At 38.8% G+C, this 20,947-nt stretch overlaps 1 protein-coding gene across 10 annotated transcripts in view; it reads left to right on the top strand.

Moving 5' to 3' along the window:
- ENPP2 (ectonucleotide pyrophosphatase/phosphodiesterase 2) overlaps positions 1 to 20,947 on the top strand; it is a 101,178-nt gene that overhangs the window by 21,054 nt on the left and 59,177 nt on the right. For 6 of the 10 annotated variants that reach the window (XM_074352968.1, XM_074352966.1, XM_074352967.1 and 3 more), the window contains exons 3-4: positions 8,046 to 8,148; positions 17,385 to 17,540. In XM_074352968.1, the coding sequence (XP_074209069.1) occupies positions 8,046 to 8,148; positions 17,385 to 17,540 (259 nt within the window). Of the gene's footprint in view, positions 1 to 7,679; positions 7,825 to 8,045; positions 8,149 to 17,384; positions 17,541 to 20,947 lie in introns of those variants that run through there. The other 4 variants (XM_074352973.1, XM_074352972.1, XM_074352971.1 and 1 more) reach the window with 3 other exon arrangements.

Genomic DNA, 20,947 nt, shown 5'->3' with positions numbered 1-20,947 from the left:
ATGTTCAAATACTGAGCTACCTGCTTAACATGCATTGTATCATTTGGTCTCCATATCAACAATGTGTGATAAGAACTATTATTTTTGTTAAAAGAAATATGACTTTTAGAGAAGTTAAGCAAGATCTCATGCTTGAAAGTGGCAGACCCAAGTTGGTTGGACTCCTTAATCCAGATTCTTATTCTCTATACTATGTTGTTTCTTTCCCCTGCTCTCTGGGAATTTATATTCTTATTGCTGAGGCAAGAAATACTTAAGTAAAACAGGGAACACTAAAGAGACAAGAGATAAACGTCTTGAGTAGAATCTGGAGGTTCTTGAACAGTGGGTGCGGTAGTTGTGACGTGGGTTCTTGTGAAGATGTTGAGCCTTGAGGAAGGCCATGGATTGACTGAGATTGGAAGGAGCACAATGGAAAGAGGAGCAGGGCTGAGAAACAGCATAAGAAGTGTGGAAATTAGCTTGGACTTCCTGGGGGAAGAGATCGACTGGAGGGAGAGTTTTCTGTCATTCGTCAGTGGAAGATTTGATCTAGGAGCAATTTGGGTCAGATTTTGGTGTGTGTGTGTGTGTAGGTATATGAATATTACAACAAAGGGTAGGGTTTAGAGAAATATTTAAGTAATAGAATCCACTTAGTTATTATTTTGTTTGTTTGTTTTTATAAATTGCACTCCTTGAATTTCCACATCTCTGAGAAAGTACCATAGGGAGAGGGGAGGTGGCTGCTTAGATGGGATCCTGGCTTCCCACTCCCACTAGAGCAGCTCCAAATTTAGAAGTTGATGTTCATTTTGAAATTATACTGGAAAATCAGGTTTTAGCCAAAAAGTCATTTATTGGAGATAATCATTATTTTCTCCTTTGATTTATTGCTGTGATAAATTGCATTAAGAGATTTATTAGTATTGAACTATCCTTTCATTCCTGGAATAAACTATATTATGCTTATAATGTGCTCTGAGATTCTGTTTGTTTATATATAATTTCGCATCAACCTTAGTAAATGAGATTAGAACCCCCCACCAAAAAAAAAAAAGAAAATAAATCAGGTTTTAAAGCTTAAAAAGGGTTTCAAACCACTGAGTTAGCCCAATAATCCTGCTCTACAGATGAATAAACATGGGCTTAAAGTGACACAGCTAGTTAATAAGAGAGCAAAAATTCAAGTTCACGTTCCAATTTAAATTTCTTGGTGCCAACTTCTTCATTTGACAAACATTTATTGTCCATCTGTTATATCCCAGGAAAGATGCAAAGCTCTGTGGAGCGCAAGAATGACTGGTCCCTACATTTGAAGAGATCATGAGGGACAGGGATGCCTAAAAAGAGATTATAGACAATGTGGGAGGCCCATTGCTCTGCTTGGGAAGGGGCAAAATCAGGGTGTGCTTCATAGAGGAGTGATACCTGACCTGAATCTTCACGAATGTGTTGTATTTGCCAGGGAGATTAGGGGGAGAAGAGCATTCTAGGCCAAAGCAGCAGTGAATATTAAAGAAGAAAGGTATAAGAAAGCACAGCTTAATCAAGGAATAGCAAATAGTTTTCTAATGAAGAAAACTTACGGTTTATTAAGCATTCCTCCGTTCCAGGCATTATGCTACACAATTTACATGGATTATTTCACGTAATACCCTTAAAAATCCTATGCGCTGGATACAGATGAGAAAACTGAGTCTTAGGATGGAGAAGTTATTCACGTAAGGGCCGCGTAAGGTCTCACAGTTAAACAGTGGTAGAGCTTGGATCTGAATCCAGGGAGCTTAATTTTGGATTTAGAGTCCTATGCACCTTGCTAAGCGGTTTGGATTTTATCCTCTAGGTCAGTGGTTCTCAATCTTGCAGCAGAATCACCTGATGGGCTTATTAAAACATAGATTCTGGGCTTTGCCCCCGAGTTTCTGAGGTAAGACCCAAGGATTTGCATTTCGAACAAGTCTCCTGGTGCTTCTGACCTTGCTGGGGAATCACACGTTGAGAGCTGCTGTGAAAGGAAGCTACTGGAAGGTTTTAAGTTTGAGGGGGAAACTCATCGGATGTGCCTGTATTTTCTGCAGAGCTCTCTGGGTAAAGGATGAGAATGAATGGCAGGTTGGATAAGAGAGGCCACAGTGAAATGGTATTTGAAGAGGGCAGAGGACGCAAATGGGAGGAGCAGTTATGAGACGAATTTCTAATGTGCATCCCGAAGGATGAAGCGGGAGAGATGTACCGAAAAGTGATCACCCAGGAAGATAGTTTCGGTACTCGTGGCACTTAGCAAGCTCTGGTGCAGGATGGCAACAACCGTGTTAAATTACAAGCATTTACAGACATGGGATCTGATTAGAAACAAGAGGTGAAAGGATCGTAGTAGAAGAAAAAGTGGCTCTAAGCCTTCCCTGGAAAGGACTTGGAGCGGGAATTGTCTTTCTTGGACATGTCGAGTTGGGGCCCTCGTGTGGCCTCATCGAGAGAAATCCTGCTATGGTGGAAAGCGGACTAGCCTGGCTGAGGGGGCCCAGTTTCTAGACGTGGCTCAGTCACTTATTCTACCATTTTGGAGCTGTCACACACTCTTTGAACCTCCATTGCTTCACCTGCAAGCGGAGTTGACAATAGCTTCTCTGTCTGCTTGTGTGAGACTGGAGGGAAAAGGATGAGCATTTTCAGGTTGATACTTTGAATCAAACAATTTTCTCTGGTCACATCCCCACCCATTAGTGCTCAGATAGGAGAAAGTCCACATGACAAAGGGAACTCAGACTTCTTTCATTTGCCCGGACTTTAACATGCATGTTTCAGAGCGGCCAAAAAAAAAAAAAAAAAAAAAAAGACTTAAATTGAGTTTGAGCTTTAAAATATTTTAATATAAGCTAGAGTTCAGAAGAAAGCTGAGTTACTTCCTGGAAGTAATTCTTTTTAAACCTCAATTATGAATAAATATATTTTCAAGTATTTCAAGTCCACTATAACTTAACTTTACATCAACTGCCTTGGAAGATTTTTTAAAACAACTGAAACATGTCTTAAAGCTATTAGTGAGATCCCTTATTTTAACTATTTAATTCTAGAGTGTGAGCAAGAATTTCTTACAATCCAGCTAAAACTTAAGAAGTGGCTTCATTGGTCATGATGATCATGGAGTAATCATTAACTCAGGGGTCACGTTTAACAGCTTGCTGCCCCTCGACCTCCATACCCAATGCATTAACAAGTCTTTTCCCAGCTCTCCATCCTCTCCCTCTTCACTAACACATAATTCTCTTGCTGCACAACGTCACTCACCATCTTTCATCTGGATTACTGCCATTGTTTCCAAACGAATCTACTGTATCCATTCTTGAAGCCTTTCCAATTCATATCCACACCATACAAAGATTAACACTTCATATCTAATTAAACTTTCACCAACTTGAGCCCTTTAAAGGCTTTCCAAAGCTTTTAGGATGAGGTCAATACCATCTGATATGACAGATGAACTGACCACGTGAGCTGACCTCTACTGACCTCCCAGTCTTACTTCACTCCACGCTCCGTGTCACTCTCCCTGCATTAGTCAAACCGGCTGTCTTCTCACCTGGTGGATGTGCAGTGCCTCCACCCACCATAGAAACTTTGCAGATCCCGTTCCCACTGCCTAGAATCCTTTCCTCCTCTCTTATCTGGTGACTCCCTCTATTCTCATCTCACAGTTCAATTGACACGTCACAAAGTCTTCCATGACCACATCAAACCTGAATTATATGTTCTCACAGCACCATTTACCTCTCTACTATGCTTGCCACAGCTGCAATTTTACACTGATTTCTGTGTCTATTTGATTGATATAGAGGGCAGGGGATGATGTTTGGTTTGGCTCCTTGTATAGTGCTAGTGCCCAGAAGAGTGCTTAGTACACAGCGGGAGCTGGTGAATATTTGTGCAATGAATGCATATTCTTAGAGAGTGTTCTGGTGCAGGGGCTCATGCTTACATTCCATTGGGAGTAAGTAATGCATAGAAGTTTATGATAGAAATTGAAGTCATTGAAAGATGTGACAGTGTTGATTTCAGCTTTCAGCTGTGTAATAACTAATAACACACGTCCTGTTTGCATTTGTATAGGCATACGCTATTTCTCTACTGGAGAACCCCCTGGGACCACAGATTACCCGTAAAACGTTGCCTCTGTGGTTTAAAATCTTAAGTGGTGTCTACTTTATACAAATATGCAGTCCTGGATTGTGAGAGCAATTGAGCCTGCTTGTTTTTCTATTAGCAGTCATATTTTTTTTGCTACGTGTAGATTGGAAAAATCCCTTTTGTGAAAACTATTGTCCAGCTTTCATTCTGAATTTGCTCATAGTCCTCAACCACAGCAGAATTGAAAAACAAGAGTTTTTAAATGAAAGAGTTTTAAAACAGGAGAGAAAGAACACACACAGGGGCTGTTTTCTTACTCTCCTGCTGTACGTACTGTAGTGACTGCTACATGATACCCTTGATAACCAGGTGGTCAGAGACAGTCTAGCACCCTAGTCGTAGATGTATTCTGGGAATGGAGTTAAGTCGAGTCAAGGCGCCATGACTGCAGCTCATTCTGCACCATGAGAAGCTGGATATAGACAAAGTTTGAATTTGCTCATGCAAACTTCATAATTATTTCAGGAAGCAAGAATGACAGCCCTCAATTACATATCTTTCAAATATCACTGTTAACCTCAAGCCCTCTTACCTTAATCAGAGCTTGGGAACAAGGATTCACAGAACTATTTCATGAAAAGATGGACTGTGCGTTTGTATAAATGCAACTACTGTATTGCAATTAAGCAATACACACGCCACTGCTGCGTACCACCAGTAAAGTAAATAAAGCACTGTCCTGCTGCCTACAGTTTGGAGAGGATTCCCACGGAGGAACAAACAGCCACCGTTTGTCATTAAGACATCTAAACTGTGTCCAATTAGTAGTGAAGCCTATGACTGATATATTAAAATTATTTTATGAGTTAGGCCAAGCAAGTCAACATTCAGGGCATAAATTAATTGATTGAGAGTAACTGATTCTAATGCTCTATGGTCCTCACATTACTTGCATCAGACTAGCCTTTTGCGTCAGTTCTTGTCTGGCTCCTAAACTCCCTCTGCCTTCTCCCCATCTCCTGGAGCTAATGAATCAGAATCTTGGTGGGCGGCGGGTGTAAGTATCAGCATTTTAAACAAGCTCTCAGGATTATTCTCATGCCCAGTAAAGCTTGAGAAGCACAGAAAGAATTTTAGGGCCTGAGACTGTTCTAAGATTTGTTTGGTTTTTCTTCTGCCAGGGGGCAGTGTTCTCTGAAACACGGCTGGATTAGCAAACCAAGCTGAAAGTTGATTTCAGGCTTTCTCACTCGCTTTCTCGTCGACTGATCCAAACACAGGTGACCTTTTACCAAAATCTTAAATACCAGAGCAGGTGAACTTTCTTGATTTAGTTTCATCATAAAGGTTTGGACTATATTTCAGTCCTTTTAGTTGAGTTTCTAGATGCTGTGGGATGTGTTACCTGGTGTTTTGGTTTTCTCAATTTTAGATAATGAGGGGTAATTTTATTTTGCGATTGATTTGATGCCCAAGGTAAGGACTTTGGTCATCCTCCTGATAGTTAATTGATAATGATGTCTTCGGTAAAATTCTGTCTAATTATGGTTAGATGGTGTGTGTGTGTGTGTGTGTGTGTGTGTGTGTGAGAGAGAGAGAGAGAGAGAGAGAGAGAGAGAGAGAGAGAGAGAGAGAGAGAGAGAGAGAGAGAGAGAATCTGTTCCGTATGCACAATGACCCAGCAGAAGACAAGGCTCTTTGGCAGAATGGTGAACAGATATAGTGGCTGAGCTCAGTCCTCTTAGATAATTGGTAACAAGTGCTGTACAGAAGCCAATTACGGATAAACTTAGCTATTACACTTAAGACTTTTCCCCCCTGCACAGCAACCCTGCATGTCAAAAAAATTAATAGATAATGATCAGCTCCTGAGTCTAATTTTTTTCAAGGAGAGCCTTCATTGTCCTCAGGCTGGGTTTCTACCATCAAATGTCAGACAGATTCTAAAGTTGTTGGACTCTGGCGAGGGCTGGGGAGGTTGGAGAGCTGGGGAGGCAGGTTTTTTTTTTTCCGGAACATTTGGAACTCTGGGGTATACAGTGCAATCACAGGATTGCTTCTATAGGTTCCTTTTGACTTTACAGTTTTCCTTGCAAAAGCCAGCCTGCATTCTGAACTTGAACATAAAGAGTAGAAAAATCTCACGTGGGGTTAACATCTTTCATAAGCCTTGCCAAATGCCCGACCCCAAATCATTTCAGTCTGGCACACAGACGAAAGTGAGACAGTTCTGCAGAGAAGTCCATAAGCCTGCCATCTCTGCAGGAGTGCAAAACGAAAAGGATTTTAGAAAGACAACTATAAGTCTGTGTTTCTTTTTCTCGATTAACTGTTGCTAAATTCTAGAATGTATAATGAAACCCAGGCCTACTGTGCAATCCGCTGTAAACAAGTTCTTGCTTTTGTGCTATCAGGTTTTGTTTGAGCGGAGCCACGACTTCCTCGGTAATTTGTTGCGTGGTAAGCACCGCAGTTGTTTACGGGCAGGCATATGCTGTGGGCGAGAACGAGGGTCACCAGCCTGGCCAGAGAAAAAGCCAAGATAAGCTTTCTTCCCTCATCTGAATCCTGAAAGTGTACAGGATTTAAGGATCTTTCAGCTTCTGAGCCCTCGATTTCTTTTAGAAGTCTCCTGATTGCCCACGAGCTTCGTTCAGGAGAATGTCATGTTCACAATAGCATCAAAGGACACAGTGTTTGGTGGCTGGATGATAATTTATCTGGGAAAAACCTCGGGAAACAATTCTTTAAAGCTCAATGCTTGCTGCCATTGAGATTTCCTTCCTCAATTCAATCACTAGTAAAGCCCCTCCATCCCACCCCTGCTGCCACCCCCCCCCCAAAAAAAAACCCCGAGGGAGGAAGAGGCAGAGAGAACTGAACTTAACTTGAGAACATATTTGGTCCCTCCTCATAGGGCAGAAGAACTCTATGCTGCTTAGCTGGCATTCCCAATAGTTTGATAAAAGTTACTTCTCTCAAGTCTAACAACAACATGGGGGAAAAATAATGCTATCTCTTGTGTTTAGTTACAGTCTTGGGAGATTTCATTGTGAGAAATATCTGAAGAGTCAGGAGCAGCTAAGAATGTGGCAATAGGGACAGGGTCCTTTAAACTGCCAGAAAAATAAATACATGGGCAAGACAGAGAAAGTTATTAGCTTTACAAATTATAAAACTTTCCTTGTTTTTTGTTTTTTTTAAATGAAGTCGTGAAGTTGACGACATTGAATAACCACACTGTAAACCTTAAAAGCTGAGAGCCGGTAGAAACCCTTTTATGACTCTTGTTTCATTTTTATCGGATAAAATCCATTTGGTTTCTTTTTTAAAAACCGTGTTTTTGGGAGGGAAGGAAAATGAGCATGCACTGTTATTGGCTACAGCGACATAAGAAACCCTTATGTTACCAGAGGAAACCACATGAAAGTATCTGTGTGTCAGGGGAGGGACCGATAGTGGGTGGAGGAGAGGAGAGGGATGTTTCAAGCTTCTTATGCTCAGAGCTGCGATTTGTGAACGAACCGTGATGAAATCAAGCTTCGGACAAATCAGAGGAGCCTGTCAACCTCCCAGGTGGGATTGCTTGTAGTTAATAGACTGAACTCAGAGCCCCAAAAAAGCAGTGCATTCAGGGTAGGCAAACAGAACACACTGCAAGAGGCTTTCCAAGAACCCTCTGCCATGGCCAGGAGAAACTCATTCCGGCTGTCTCAGGTAGGAGAATGACAGACTGACAGGGGAAAGCCTTGCTCTGCAGAGTTGCTTTCTGATTTCGAAATTTTCCTTTTTGTTTTTAAAAGGAAGACAGCGCTGTGTGGTGTGTTAGGGAGCGTGTAGGACTGGGTGGTGATGGTGAAGGCACTTGCCTTGCCTTCGTGGAATTTGATTTAGAGCTGACTGGCTGCACTGACAATCTGGTCTCTTGATTCCCTTAGGTAATATCCCTGTTCACGTTTGCTGTTGGTGTCAATATCTGCTTAGGATTCACAGCCAATCGAATTAAGAGGGCAGAAGGATGGGATGAAGGCCCTCCCACAGGTAAGTGCAGCAACTAATCCCATGTACAGTCCTTTTAAATAATATATATTGGGGGATCAATATCAGCTCATGAAAAAATTCATCTTTAATCTGGCAGTGTAACTTAGTCCTAGATTTCTCTGGAATAAAACCAGCTCTGTGTATAATTCTGGGGAGAGAATGCGGTTTTAATGAGAGAACATTTTATGATCACTTCATGATAGACAACTGGCTATTTAGATTTATGTCCCCTGAAATTTATAAGTGCTAAAATAAAGTTAAAGCTCTTATGAATAGACAAGGCTGAAACAGAAGCGGTGAGAACAGGTGCTAGCTTCACATTAGAGATACATGAATTTGATTTATGGTCACGCGGCAGGGGATGTAGTATTTGACTCCAGAAAGTTCTGACCTGGAGAAAAAGAGGAATGGGAGTAAAGAAGGCAGGGAACTGTCTTTATGAAACTTCAGGACTATGAGATTAAGATTTACCTAAATCAGGAAAAATATAAAAGAGAGGAGATGCTTAGAAGGGCTTACAAAATTGACTTGCACTCACTGATTTTCCTTTGGGCCTGAGGAGAGGTGGGTTTTAATAGTGTGTCCTGACCTCACTAACAGGACTGAAATGAAAGAGTTCCCTTTTACAATACTCGGCACCATAAGCAGTGTGGGAATTCTTATAAAGGAGCTCCTTGTGCAGATGGAGGGGCTTAACTGGCCTGGTCTTAAGTAATGAGTTGGTTAATTTCCTGGAAATTGGAGCTGCTGATGGTTTTATAAATAAAAATTACATATTAAGTAACGGGTACTCTAGGGGGCAATATTTTCTTGACTTTCCCTGACATCTCAGCATGTTTGTCTGCCTTCCTGTGCGTTTTGTATTTCTCTGCACTGTATTTCTTGACTTGACTCTTATAAAAGACTATCACCTGTCTCTGTTTAGCCAGCATGAGTTTTTATTAACCAAGTTATGATCCATACATGGATGGTATACTAAGCCTTCCTTCCATCAAGTAGGTTACTTTTGAGTCAGGTTGAAAGAATTACATTAGAAGTAGTTTAATGTTTCCAAGTAGGGGGGTGCTTGGGGTGAAAAGTGAGAAAATGGATCATAAACATTGCACCCTCTCCGGGGAGCCAAATGGACAAAATGAGTTGTCTTCTGTTGTGGAAGGGGAGGAGAGTAGGTCACTGGGCTGGAGAATCCCGTTTTTATTGGTAACAAATGCTCTCTTCAAAGACTTCATTCTCTTGTTCCAGACAAGTGTAACTCCATTCACACTGACTGTAACTGCACAGACTGGAAAGGGGATTGGACCCCTAGCTGGGTCAGGTGGGCAAGCTAGCAGTTTGAGAGCCCGCTGCTGGCTCTTCCCAGTGGACCCTAGAGGGAACTATCTTCCTGTTTCTTGTTAATCTATTACTTTGGCTAAAACCGATATTAAACGCTATTGCCCTGATGAATGTGTAAAATCAAGTCACCCATTATTTTCAAAGTTGACTTTTTTGGAAAATAGTCATGAAAGTCCCAGCCTGGCACCTTCGATCCACTTATGGGGACGTCACTGGAGCGGTCTGTTTCCTTGGTTGTACAGTGAGCAACAGGCCTAGATGATTTCTCATTTTCCTTCTGTATTAAAAAAAAAAAAGAGCCCATGATTCTGTCCATTTTGTCTCATTGCCTTTTGAAGTGTGTGTTCTCTGCAGGAGAGCCTGAAGAATGTAGACCAGATTTACTAATCCTTGAATATATTTTGTATGTAATAAGTTGCTTCCATACATTATTAAAAACAACTATGAGAGCTAATGAATCAATGCTACTTCTGGAAAAATAATATAAGCTGAATCATAATCTATAAATCAAAGTGAACTTATATATACCACAAAATATTTGCTTCTTGATTTGTTTAATTAAATCATTGATTACTTTTGGCCTTTATGGCATCTTCTAAAAAAAATTTTATTAGTGAAAATTCTACCACTGGGAAGGCTGGTCTTAGGATGCAATGCCATTGAAGTCTGAGTTTAGAATTTTGGTATGCCTGAGCACTTTTTATTTTTAATTTTCTGTTGATGTAGCTTAGCTATTTTAGGCATTGTGGTTGATTTCTCCTGAATAAAGACCAAGATGTACTTTGGAAACTGGGTGAGAGCGCAGTGCAGAGAGTTTAAGCATTTTCATCTCTTTAAATGTTATATGTGGCTGAAATAACACATATGGTTGGCTATTCTGTCAGCAAAGCCTATGGATCCGAAAAAACTGGGCGGACAATTTACTAGGAGGAAAGGCTTCTATGCCTATTTTCAACAATGCTTTCATGTGCCAAAGGAATCCTGGGAAGCTCAGTGCTTCAAGATTATTCCACCAAATAGAAGGAACACAAAGGATATTGATCTATGGCCAGCTTCAGACTGACCCAGAGCAAGACCTCTTATTCAAAAGCATTCAGTTTCTTGTTTAGTAAAAGTAGTGCCTCCGAGTTCTCAACAGTAGCAAAGAACATTCTGCACACATGTAGACCCTCACAGCTGTACTATGGACTGAGGTGTTAGTTTCAAGGCTGTGGCAATGCAAAGAAACTGTTATATTTAACTAGCACCCTTGTTAGCTGGATTTATTGTTAGGATCTAGTGATCTGTTGGCAGTCATGGTGGAATAGGACTTCTCCTAAATCACAAAGGATCTATCAAGCTATTAGAAGATATGAGATGAGCAGATCTAATTATAACTCTTGGGTAAATATAATGGGCAATCAGGAATATGAGATGGCTGGAATAAATTTTCAAAGAAAATGTAAATAATATGTGCAATTCAGTTTGACAGCCTTGTTCTATACATCTGATGTAGCCAGCTGGATTTACCTTTAAGGTTGTGAGAGAATTTATGTGTGTGCAAGTGTGTGTGCACTCATGTAACGTGCATGTGTGTGTTTGTGATGTGATGGTGGAGTCTATTTCACTGTAGTTTGGGATAGACACTCTTTCCCTCACCAGATGGAAATGGGATATCCTCTGGAGATAAGCAACTTAATACTTGAAAGACAAGGGGGAATTTGAAAGCTTTTGTGAATAACTGGCTAGAAGAGACTTGAAAGCTCAGTCTGATTCATTACCATTTTTAGTGGCTTTAAAGTTTAAAAGTATGTGAATATGAACATAACTCATGAGGAAATGTGAAGTGAAGAGTGTCTCTAACAACTTTGTGAGTAAAGCTTTTCCTTGTGAATCATAGAGAAGACAGACAATGGTGACGGGAGTGGCAAGGTTCATGTTCCTTCGATAACTTCGGGGACTTTATTTTATAATGAAAAGCCACTTGAATGATCGGGTGGTGGCATGTAGGAAACTGCAAAGCCGAAAGATATGGCAGCCATACTCTGCGAGGAAAACTGAGAGGACTGTCATGTCATGGGACTTTATGTTAACTCTAAGGTAGAAATTGGGGAGTTTAAGTCAATGAAATGAAATCATCTTAAACAGAATTTAAAGAGAGCGTGGATTTTTCAGGTCTTTGTTAAATGGCAATTTGGGGCAGTTATTTCTCATTTATCTTAAAGCTATACAGAGTCTTCTACCTTGTTTCATTCACCAGAAATCTCAGCCTTCAATAGAGTTCAATATAGATTATATCTTTCAAAATCATGTCTTAAAAAGCACATCTAAAATTCAGAGCTTATGCACATAATTTGAAAAATCCTTTGTTCATAAAAATGGTCTTGTAGTTACATTCAGATGATCTAAAATTTTAGCCAAACCTTTGCTAGCTTAAATCAGGCCTAGAGTTCTGATCTTCTGACCAGGAAAACGGGAATAATGTTGCCTCTTTATCTGAAAAGGTATTTGAAAACAAAATGCTGTATTAAGGCTGATGAGAATATAAGGTGTTAAATATATGATAATACATTTGATTTAGCTTTTTGTTTGAAGACCAGTGTCTAAATTTTTATCTTATCAAGTTGACCTTCGCTGCTATATAAAATGATGTTTCATTGTTTAATAGAAGATTGGTAAATCATTCAGACTTTCACTACTGACTACTATCATAAATGCTAATTGATTGGTTTATAAGTGGAATTAAAGCTTTAAATTGTATTCAAGTCATCTAGAAATCTGTTTCTTGCAGTTTATGAGGTCTTTCTACCTGAAGACATTGTATTTATTTTTCTTTCTTTTTTTATTTTATTGAAGTAGAGTGAATTACAATGTGTCAATCTCTGGTGTACGAAACCCTCCTACACTGCTGGTGGGAATGTAGTTTGGTGCAGCCATTATGGAAAACAGTATGGAGATTCCTCAAAAGACATTGTATTTATAAATACATTGAAAGTGCAGGTGTTTGAAAATTTCCCAGGTGGACCTATTTATTAAAAAAATTGTCTGTGAAATCTGGTTCAGAAGCTGTGAAGAGGAGGAGAGGACAGTGATGCCAAAGTCATGAGTATTTATAAAAAGTGATGTATTTAGGATGCAGGGATAACTGACATGCAGGCCTATACGTAAGTGCTTTTTATTAAGGGCTGAAGGCAACAGTATCGAGAAAAAAATGGCAACTTCAGTAGAAGAAAGTATGACCAGAAAGAATGAATCATATACTCCAGAAGGGACATCAGACAGTATTAAATTCTAGAGAGTTGGGCAGCATTTTGAATGTCTTCCACATTGTCTGCCTCCTTGCATTTTATACTTCAGACAGGGCGGGCAGACACAGGAGAACGAGATCTGTTTCAATGCTCTTGAAAAAGGTGGTGGCATAACCACAGTCTGTTTCATTTCCAGACTTTACTATCGCTTTCAGGAAATACTGGAGCTGAGAACCATGGAGAATGGGAGGAACAGAGAGGGTGTCCTATCGCAAACTCTGAATGCAGGACCAGACAAGACTTAGAAGAACTGTCCAGCTTTGGGCTGAGCTAAATGTTTTCAAATTTAAATACAGCCTCCCTCGCTGGCCATCATCCAAATCTGAAATTTTCCATTTTGCAGAGAGATTTAGAGGGAAATATGATTGGGGTCCATGATGAAGTAGTGTTTAGGTCACAGCTCTTGTCATGAGTTAGGTTTTTTCCAATAGTTGAATTAAATTATCAATCGTTTTTTCCCCACATATAAATGGCACTAGAATTCCACTGTACTACCTCTGTGTACATATTTTAGAAACAATGTTTTAATTAACTAAGTAACAATAATCTCAAATTCATAACTTCTGATGGTTTCTATCAGAATTATGAATTTGAATGAAATAAATAATGTTTTACATTGGTTTTTTTAATCATGAAATTATGCTTCTGTGAAAAATAATGAATGTAATAGCATTGTTTTTATATATATCATACATGTACATATACATGAATTTTAAAATTCAAAGTACCTATTTTTAAAACACGAAATTCTGTCTGTGTAGACCTGTGTCATTTATTTTTTAAGATTCTGGAACTAACTTATTTCTTTGAGTTAAAATAACATCATTTAAATATATAATTGAAAAGGCAGCAATAGCATTTGAATCTCATAAAAGTTTTGGCAAATGCCTCATACGAAATTTCAAGCCCTCATCAAACTTAGAACAGATTTCTGACTTGATCCTTTTGAGGTTTTTTGTTTGTTTGTTTGTGTTTTTGTCTTTCTTGTTAGTCCTGAGATTTTTAGATCTGGGAAAGGAAGGCTTTACAGATTTTAGAATTCATACATAATGAGTCAGAGAATCTTTCCATATCTAAGGATTCAATCAAGTGCCATCAAAAGGGAAGTCCTAAAATCTGTCCTTAGCCTGGTGTGGGGACCTGGACACGGAATGAAAAAGCCAGCACATGGGGGATGAATTGCAGAACTACAAAAAGAATCAGGGTTAGAACTTGTTGTGAAAGCAGATGGCAGGGATGCAATAGGCCGTGGAAAGGCAAAGTGAACTTTCTTTACTCTCTCACTTTATCTTATGAAAAAAGGCACAGCAGTTCAGCTCTTGGAGGAAGAAGTACATGGCTCAGTTGTTCCTCTTCCTATGTCTTTTCCCGCCACTGTCAGCTGAATCCAAGTCAGCCAAGAATGAATTTTGGCGTATGTGTCTCTAATCCACACAGGCCCTGGAATTTACTCTTATTTGAAAGCTGTTGGTAACCCAGTCCTGAAAACAATACTTCTTATGAGATACATCTTTGCATTACAACTGTAAGTGCAACTCTTTCTTAACAAAGCTGCCTATAGTTGAAGAGTTGCCAAGGAAGATTATAATTGATAGGGACATGCAATTGAGTGAAATTCAGCTATTTTCAAAATCAAAGTAAGGGATGAACTTAGAGGGTAATTAATGTTGTAAGAAAATGGTAAAAATTGTGTTGATAGAATGGATGAAGAACAGTTTAAAATAGCTAAAAATTCATACAGATATTTTGAAAGTAAAGACAGAAAGAAGGAAGAAGATTACCAGAGGAAAGCAAAGGGCATGAATGGAGGAAAATTTCACAGGCCGGCTGGGGTGCCATAAAGAAGAGGAGACTGGACAAGCAAACAGCTGAGAACAATGTGCCTTTGGACCCCTTTGGCTTGTCTCAGCTATCAGCATAGCTGAGCGTATTTATGTCTGCAGTCACGGGCGTGAATGCTGCTCAGGATTTATTAGGTGGCTGTTGGAATGACTCGGTCTAAGCAGTACCCTTACAAGAGGAAGAATTCAATTATAAACATTTTTCTCATCTTTATTCTTTACTCTAGGACTTTCTCTATTTTTCCTTTTTTCCACTTGTTAACCCTTCTCCCCTCATGGTTTCTTATGGTCCAGCATGCACTGTTGATAGGTTGGCCACAGTCAATAGAAAAATGTGGTTTATGAACCAGAGGGAAAGGACTGCATTGGAAACCTGACATTATTTCTTAAACTGAACTGGTGTGGTTGGTATGTATTTCAACATCCCAGATTCAACCATGCAAAAGTGCTTCGCATCTCACGCTCTAGTGAATCTGTTTGCTTTAGTTGAACTGATCTAATGCCACACAGGCGAGGACTGGGGGACTCTGACTTTAAAGAGGACAAAAGACTAAGGGATGAACAGGATGTTCAGATAAATGGCTTTAGTGAACCTAGAAATGTCATTTAACATCTGTTCCCCCAACCCTGCTTCTGGTGTTTTCTTTATTTTACAAGTAATGGATACTAATTATTAAAAAAAAAAAAAAAGAAAAATTTACAAAAGTAAATAAGGAAATAAAGTTACAAATAGCATGTTGTAAGTAACATTTGTTAGGATTTTATATATTATATGTTATATAATGTATACTTTGTGTACATATATACATATGCATGTATACATATATACACACAGGAGAAGTAAGCAAGCAAAAAAACAAAAAGGCATTTGTTAAATGTCAGGAGTTTTAAACTAAAAAGTCCCCTTGCTTATCTCTTTCTCATTTTCCCTAAATGTAGTTCTGGTTAAAGAGTTTCTTACAGTGAAAAAAACAAAACAAAACAAAACAAAACATGGGCACCTTTCCTCAATGCCTGTGTCCCCCCACCTCTCTTGTCTCTAGCTCTGGCTTTGTATTTATCTCTATCCTTATTTCTTTCTTTATCACTATTTTTAACATAAACTATAATATACTATTTACTATGATAGCAGTTTTCTGTGCTTTGCTGTTTAAAAGTGTTTGTAAATTTTGTAGCTGTTTCCCTATTAGCTTATGCAGATCTGACTTGTTCTTTTCAAGGGCTGGGCAGTATAGCATCAATGGATCTAGTGATGCTTTCTTGTATGTATATCTCGACAAACTTTTGCAAACACCCATGAGAGATAAACCCCTAGTAATGAAATTTCTGGGTGAAAAATTCAGATGCACTCTAAACTGGTGATAGATCCTTCTACATTGTGTTCTACTTGACAAAAATTTTCATTCCTAGCAACACGTGTAAGATTGCTTTTACTGTCCCTTCATCAGAAATTAATTATTTTGTAAACTAAGATGTAAGCTAGGACCCAGCTTAATTTTTTTCTAGTCAGCCAGTTACCCCAGCAATCCTTTTTTTCACTTATTGATTAATCCTTCTTTCTTTCTCTGATTTAAAATGTTACTTTCAGTATAAAATAAATTGTCTTATATTTGGCCCCATTTCTCATCTTCATGCCCAACACTGATCTCTTTATTTTCTAGTATTAAACTGTTCTAATTATTTAACTTCAGAATATATTTTACTACCTAGTCTTCACCAAATTACTCTTTCTTTTCAGTTTTTTTCTGTTTTCATATGTTTATTTTTTGATAAACTTATAATATCCTCTCAAGTTTTAAGAATTCCTTTTTATATCTTCATTGTAATTGCAGTGAATCTTTAGGTTTATTTAGGAAGAACTGACATTTTTATAATATTGATGTTTTTACCTCCAAGATGGTATGTCTTACTATTCAATGAAATCTTTTAAAATATCTTTTTTGTGGAGTTTTAATGTATTCTTTGTGTAAGTCTACATGTCCTATTAAATTTACATCTAGATATTTTACCTTTTAGGTGCTATGATGAATGGAGCTTCCATTTAATCTTTGAGCTCATATTGCCTGTTTCTTAACAAATTTAAGGATTTCATCTCATTGAATTTTTTTTCCACATTCTTAGTTGATTCTTGAGATTTCTAGATATACAGTTATATCATATGAAGGTAATGGAGGATTATTTTTGAAAAGTCTGGATTGTAGAGTTTGTGTTTGTGCGACTCAGGTTATGAGTGTAGATTTTATGACTGGAAGAGATCTTAAAAGTCTTCTATTCCAAGCCCATCTGTTCAGACTGTTCTTAGAACATTTAGGCTCAATTTTCCTTACAAAAGCCATAGAGTTTTGGATAGGGGAATGAACTTCTGTTTCTAAGTGTGTACAACAAAGTTCTGTTCTCTGTTGGCATCATAGCACACATTAACCGTCACAGATTTGTAGTAATAATCATTGTCAACGGTAGTAAACCCAATAGCCAACATTTGTTACTTTCCATATGGCTGACACTCTGTTAAATGGTTTACATGGTTTACATGGTTTGTTTCTTTTAATTCTTATTAAACCTCAAATTACTTTTATTACTCCCTCTGTTCTATAGATGAGGAAACTGGCAAAGGAATCTGCTAAGGGTACGTAGCCAGCAGCAGGTGATGGAGCCAGGCTGCTCAGCCAGAGTGTGATTGTATCACCGCACTGTACTGCTTCCCAGGGCCACCTTCCCATGGTAACATAATCCACACTTCAGTCCCGTTGCCTTTGTCTCTTGTGTCTTGTAGTGTTATCAGACTCTCCTTGGACCAACACCTCCGGATCTTGCAAGGGCAGATGCTTTGAACTTCAAGAGGTTGGACCCCCTGATTGTCGGTGTGACAACCTGTGTAAGAGCTACAGCAGTTGCTGCCATGACTTTGATGAGCTCTGTTTGAAGACAGGTGCGTAACTTTTGAGTCCTCTCTAGCCTTCATTAGACGGCTTCAAGACGCCCTGCTGTGGTGCACCCTGGTGCTGCCACCCTGCTTCGGCCAAACCAGACAGTGGGTTTTAGTTTTGTTCCTTGAATGATTATCAGTTGTATTATGGGCACACCCCACTTGACTCTTGTTTCCACACAAGGCCCACCCAAAGACGGTTCTTTGCAGTTGTAGTCATTATTTGCTGGTTTTGGAAGTATTTGTGGCCAGCATTTTTTTTTCTTTTTCATCCTCATTATTTCTGTCTCTTGCTGTCGATTTTCTCGTTCACTCCTAGGATACCTGGGCTGAAATTGTGCACATTCTTAAAGTGTTGGGGTTTTTTTATTATTTTTATTTTTGTTTTAATTTTAATTTTATTTTTCTGCTTGCCTGTCCAGTATCTAGCATTTGTTTTATTTTGTCTTATCATACAGTGACTATTGGTCTCCCCTGAGGTCATTCTCTTTCTCTGTGCAAGAAGAAAATGGTTATGGAATTCTGCTTGGGATCGCATGCTCAGGGCAGCCCTCAATCTTCCTCTGCAGTCTTCCTGACCTTTCTTTACATTTCTTCTTCACTGGAGCAGTCAGTAGAATACACAGGCCTCTGGATGAATGTGCTCAAGTTGAGAAGGAGCACCTTTGGAGGGTCCTGCCGTTCTTGCTGTGTTTCCAAGGCCCAACACTTTTCGATGGGACTTTGGAGACACCGGACCAGCTCTCCGCCACACCTCTGGGCAGCGTCCCATTCTCAGTCTCTGGGAAACGTGATGAGCGACCCTGCTCTTAAGACCACTAAATGCAGAGATTCCACAGCTCTCATGACAGATTATTACCTGTTTTTTGACTCTTACGGTTAGATGATTCTTTCAAAAAATTTAACTCATTATCATTGATATTAATCTGATCTTTTTTTAATGATATTGTTAGAAACAGAAACATTATTCTCCTTTAGTAAAGAAATAGACCTTGATTTAGATGAAAACTGACATCAGCTCCCTTACTAGTTCTGAGTTGTTTGTTTTCCCCTCAGAATAAGTTTTATTAGTCTGTTTTTTTTTTTTTTTTTTTTTGTATAATAGATTTTCCAAACTTTTGGCCATTTTGGGGGTTACTTTCCTTTGGAACTTCTCCCAGCTTCCTTAGTTGTGGGTCTGCACACTTAAATGCTGAGAAACTTGTAAACTGAATATATAGATGGAACAGATGTTCCAGCAGAGTTCTTTGGCTTTAAAACGTTGTTTCAAACCAGCAGTCTGTGTTTGCTTGGCACTGAGGGACTAACTAGCATTGTATGCTTTCTCTCTGCCTTGAGTATCTTGTCCCTGACACATCATCTCAGCCCCTCTGGATTCCTGATCTGAGAGCTCCTTGTGACATTTAATGGATCTCCTGACTCTAGCTTAGCTCTCTCTGAATGTAGCGCATGCCCTTCCTTGCAGGTTTAATAAATCTGGGCTAACATTTTAAAGTAGTTAATTTCCCTGTGTACAAAGATAACTTAGGCCAAATGTGGAAGAGTTAAATATTAAATAATAACAGAAGGTTGAAGGAGAAAACAAGAAATTTCTGATTCTACTATGCTAACACCTCTGTAGAGATAAACACAATCAATGTTTCAGTGTAAACTCCAAGACTGTGTGTGTGTTTAGAATGTATGTGTGCTTTTATTTATACGTGTGTATGTTTATGCCCATGTGAGGGTGTAGCTGTATTTATATTCCTTCGTATACATCATCCTTTTAAAAGCCTAAATAGTATTCATTGAACAGATGCAACCCACTTCGTTGAGTAATTGATCAGCATTTATGTTTCCCCAATTTTTGCTATTATGAACAATGTATCAATGAATATTGTTCATGCATATTCATATTTTTGTCTCTTCCTTAAGATAAATTCTGAGGGGTCAGATTTTTGGGGTCAAAGTATATATGCATTTTTAAAATTTAAATATATATTACAAAATTGTGCTTCTCAAAGTTCATAATTCTCTCAAAGGGTACAAGAGCCTTTCACCATTCCCTTTTCAGCATATTCTCATTTAAAAAGATTTTTTTTCTGATCTGATAGCTTTCTTATTATCTAATAAGATTAAATATTTTTATGTTTATCCCCATATTTGCTTTGAAAATTATACAGTGGACTGACTCATACTTTGCTTGTAGTCACTGAATTTTAAAATTTTATTCTTACACAAAGTTAATAATTCTACAATAAAACCAGCTTGTTAATAGTGAGGCTCTTCTGTAAGCAAAGGGATTTTCTTCTGGAAGCAGGGGAGGATAAAATTATATTAGTTGGTAGTTACCCTTGAATTGGGGAAAAAACATGCATAGCCTCTGTCAGTCAAAGTAACCTTGGAAAATTGCTAACCATTGGGAATAGCAGATCCTGCATAAAAGAATTCCCAAGCGTTTAATCTGCTTGGGAAGAGAAAGCTGTGGAAAGAAATACAGGATAAAAAAAATCAGAGAATGAAATCAGGTTGTGAAGGTAATTCTAAAAAAATGGGAATTAAACTGTAGTTGGATTTTTTTTTTAGCATGGCAACTAACATCTCTTTACCCATTTATGCACATAGCAGCAGTATCTCTTGGTAGAATGTTACTGGGCAGCAGCATTGCTTTCTAAGACATTGCTTTCCACTTACATGACATATTTTAAGAGATGAAGACGCGAAGTGTCCTTTAGCTCAGAGAAGCCTTTCTTGACCATTCTGTGTCAAGTAGACCAACCCAGCCTTCATCACTTTCTGTCGGTGCCATCCTGTTATTTCCTTTATGGCACTTAGCACAAGCTGAAATGATCTGGTTGACTAGTTTACTTGCTTATGGTCTGTCTCTCCCAGTTTGGAATGTAAGCTCCATGAAGGCAGGACCTCGTCTTTCTTGTTCTTCACTACCTTTCCAGCACCCAGAACATGGAGAACATAGTTGACGTATTTATTGAATAAACTGAATTAACTATGAAGTTTCTCAATACAAAAACCCTGAGTTTAAAGAGCCATATTTTATTTTTATGATAACTCTCAATTAGATTAATAAGCGTTCATGGAACACTTGGCATTGCCAGGCAAAGGCTCAGGTACTGGAAATACAGTGGTGAAAGAAGAGATGTGATTTTTCTTGCCGCGGAACTCACAGGCTAGTGGATGAAAGTCATACAAAAAGTACAGCACTTCATTTAAAATGAAAATATTATTTTTCTGAATATATTTCCTTGGTAGAGTTGAGTTGTGAGCTGTCAGTTAAGTGCGCTCAGATAGAAACCCGTAGCCTAGCAACTGGCCTCCTTGGAAATAAGCACTCTAACCTCTGGTTGTAGGTAGGGCCACATTTTGGTCAAAACTTAGAGCTGTGAATGTTTTTCGTGTGCCTTTGTATGCCT

This window comes from Camelus bactrianus, chromosome 25, assembly GCF_048773025.1.
Source record: "Camelus bactrianus isolate YW-2024 breed Bactrian camel chromosome 25, ASM4877302v1, whole genome shotgun sequence".
NCBI lineage: Eukaryota > Metazoa > Chordata > Mammalia > Artiodactyla > Camelidae > Camelus > Camelus bactrianus.
The sequence above is the reverse complement of the archived record's forward strand: the minus strand, read 5'-3'. Positions and strand labels throughout refer to the sequence as shown.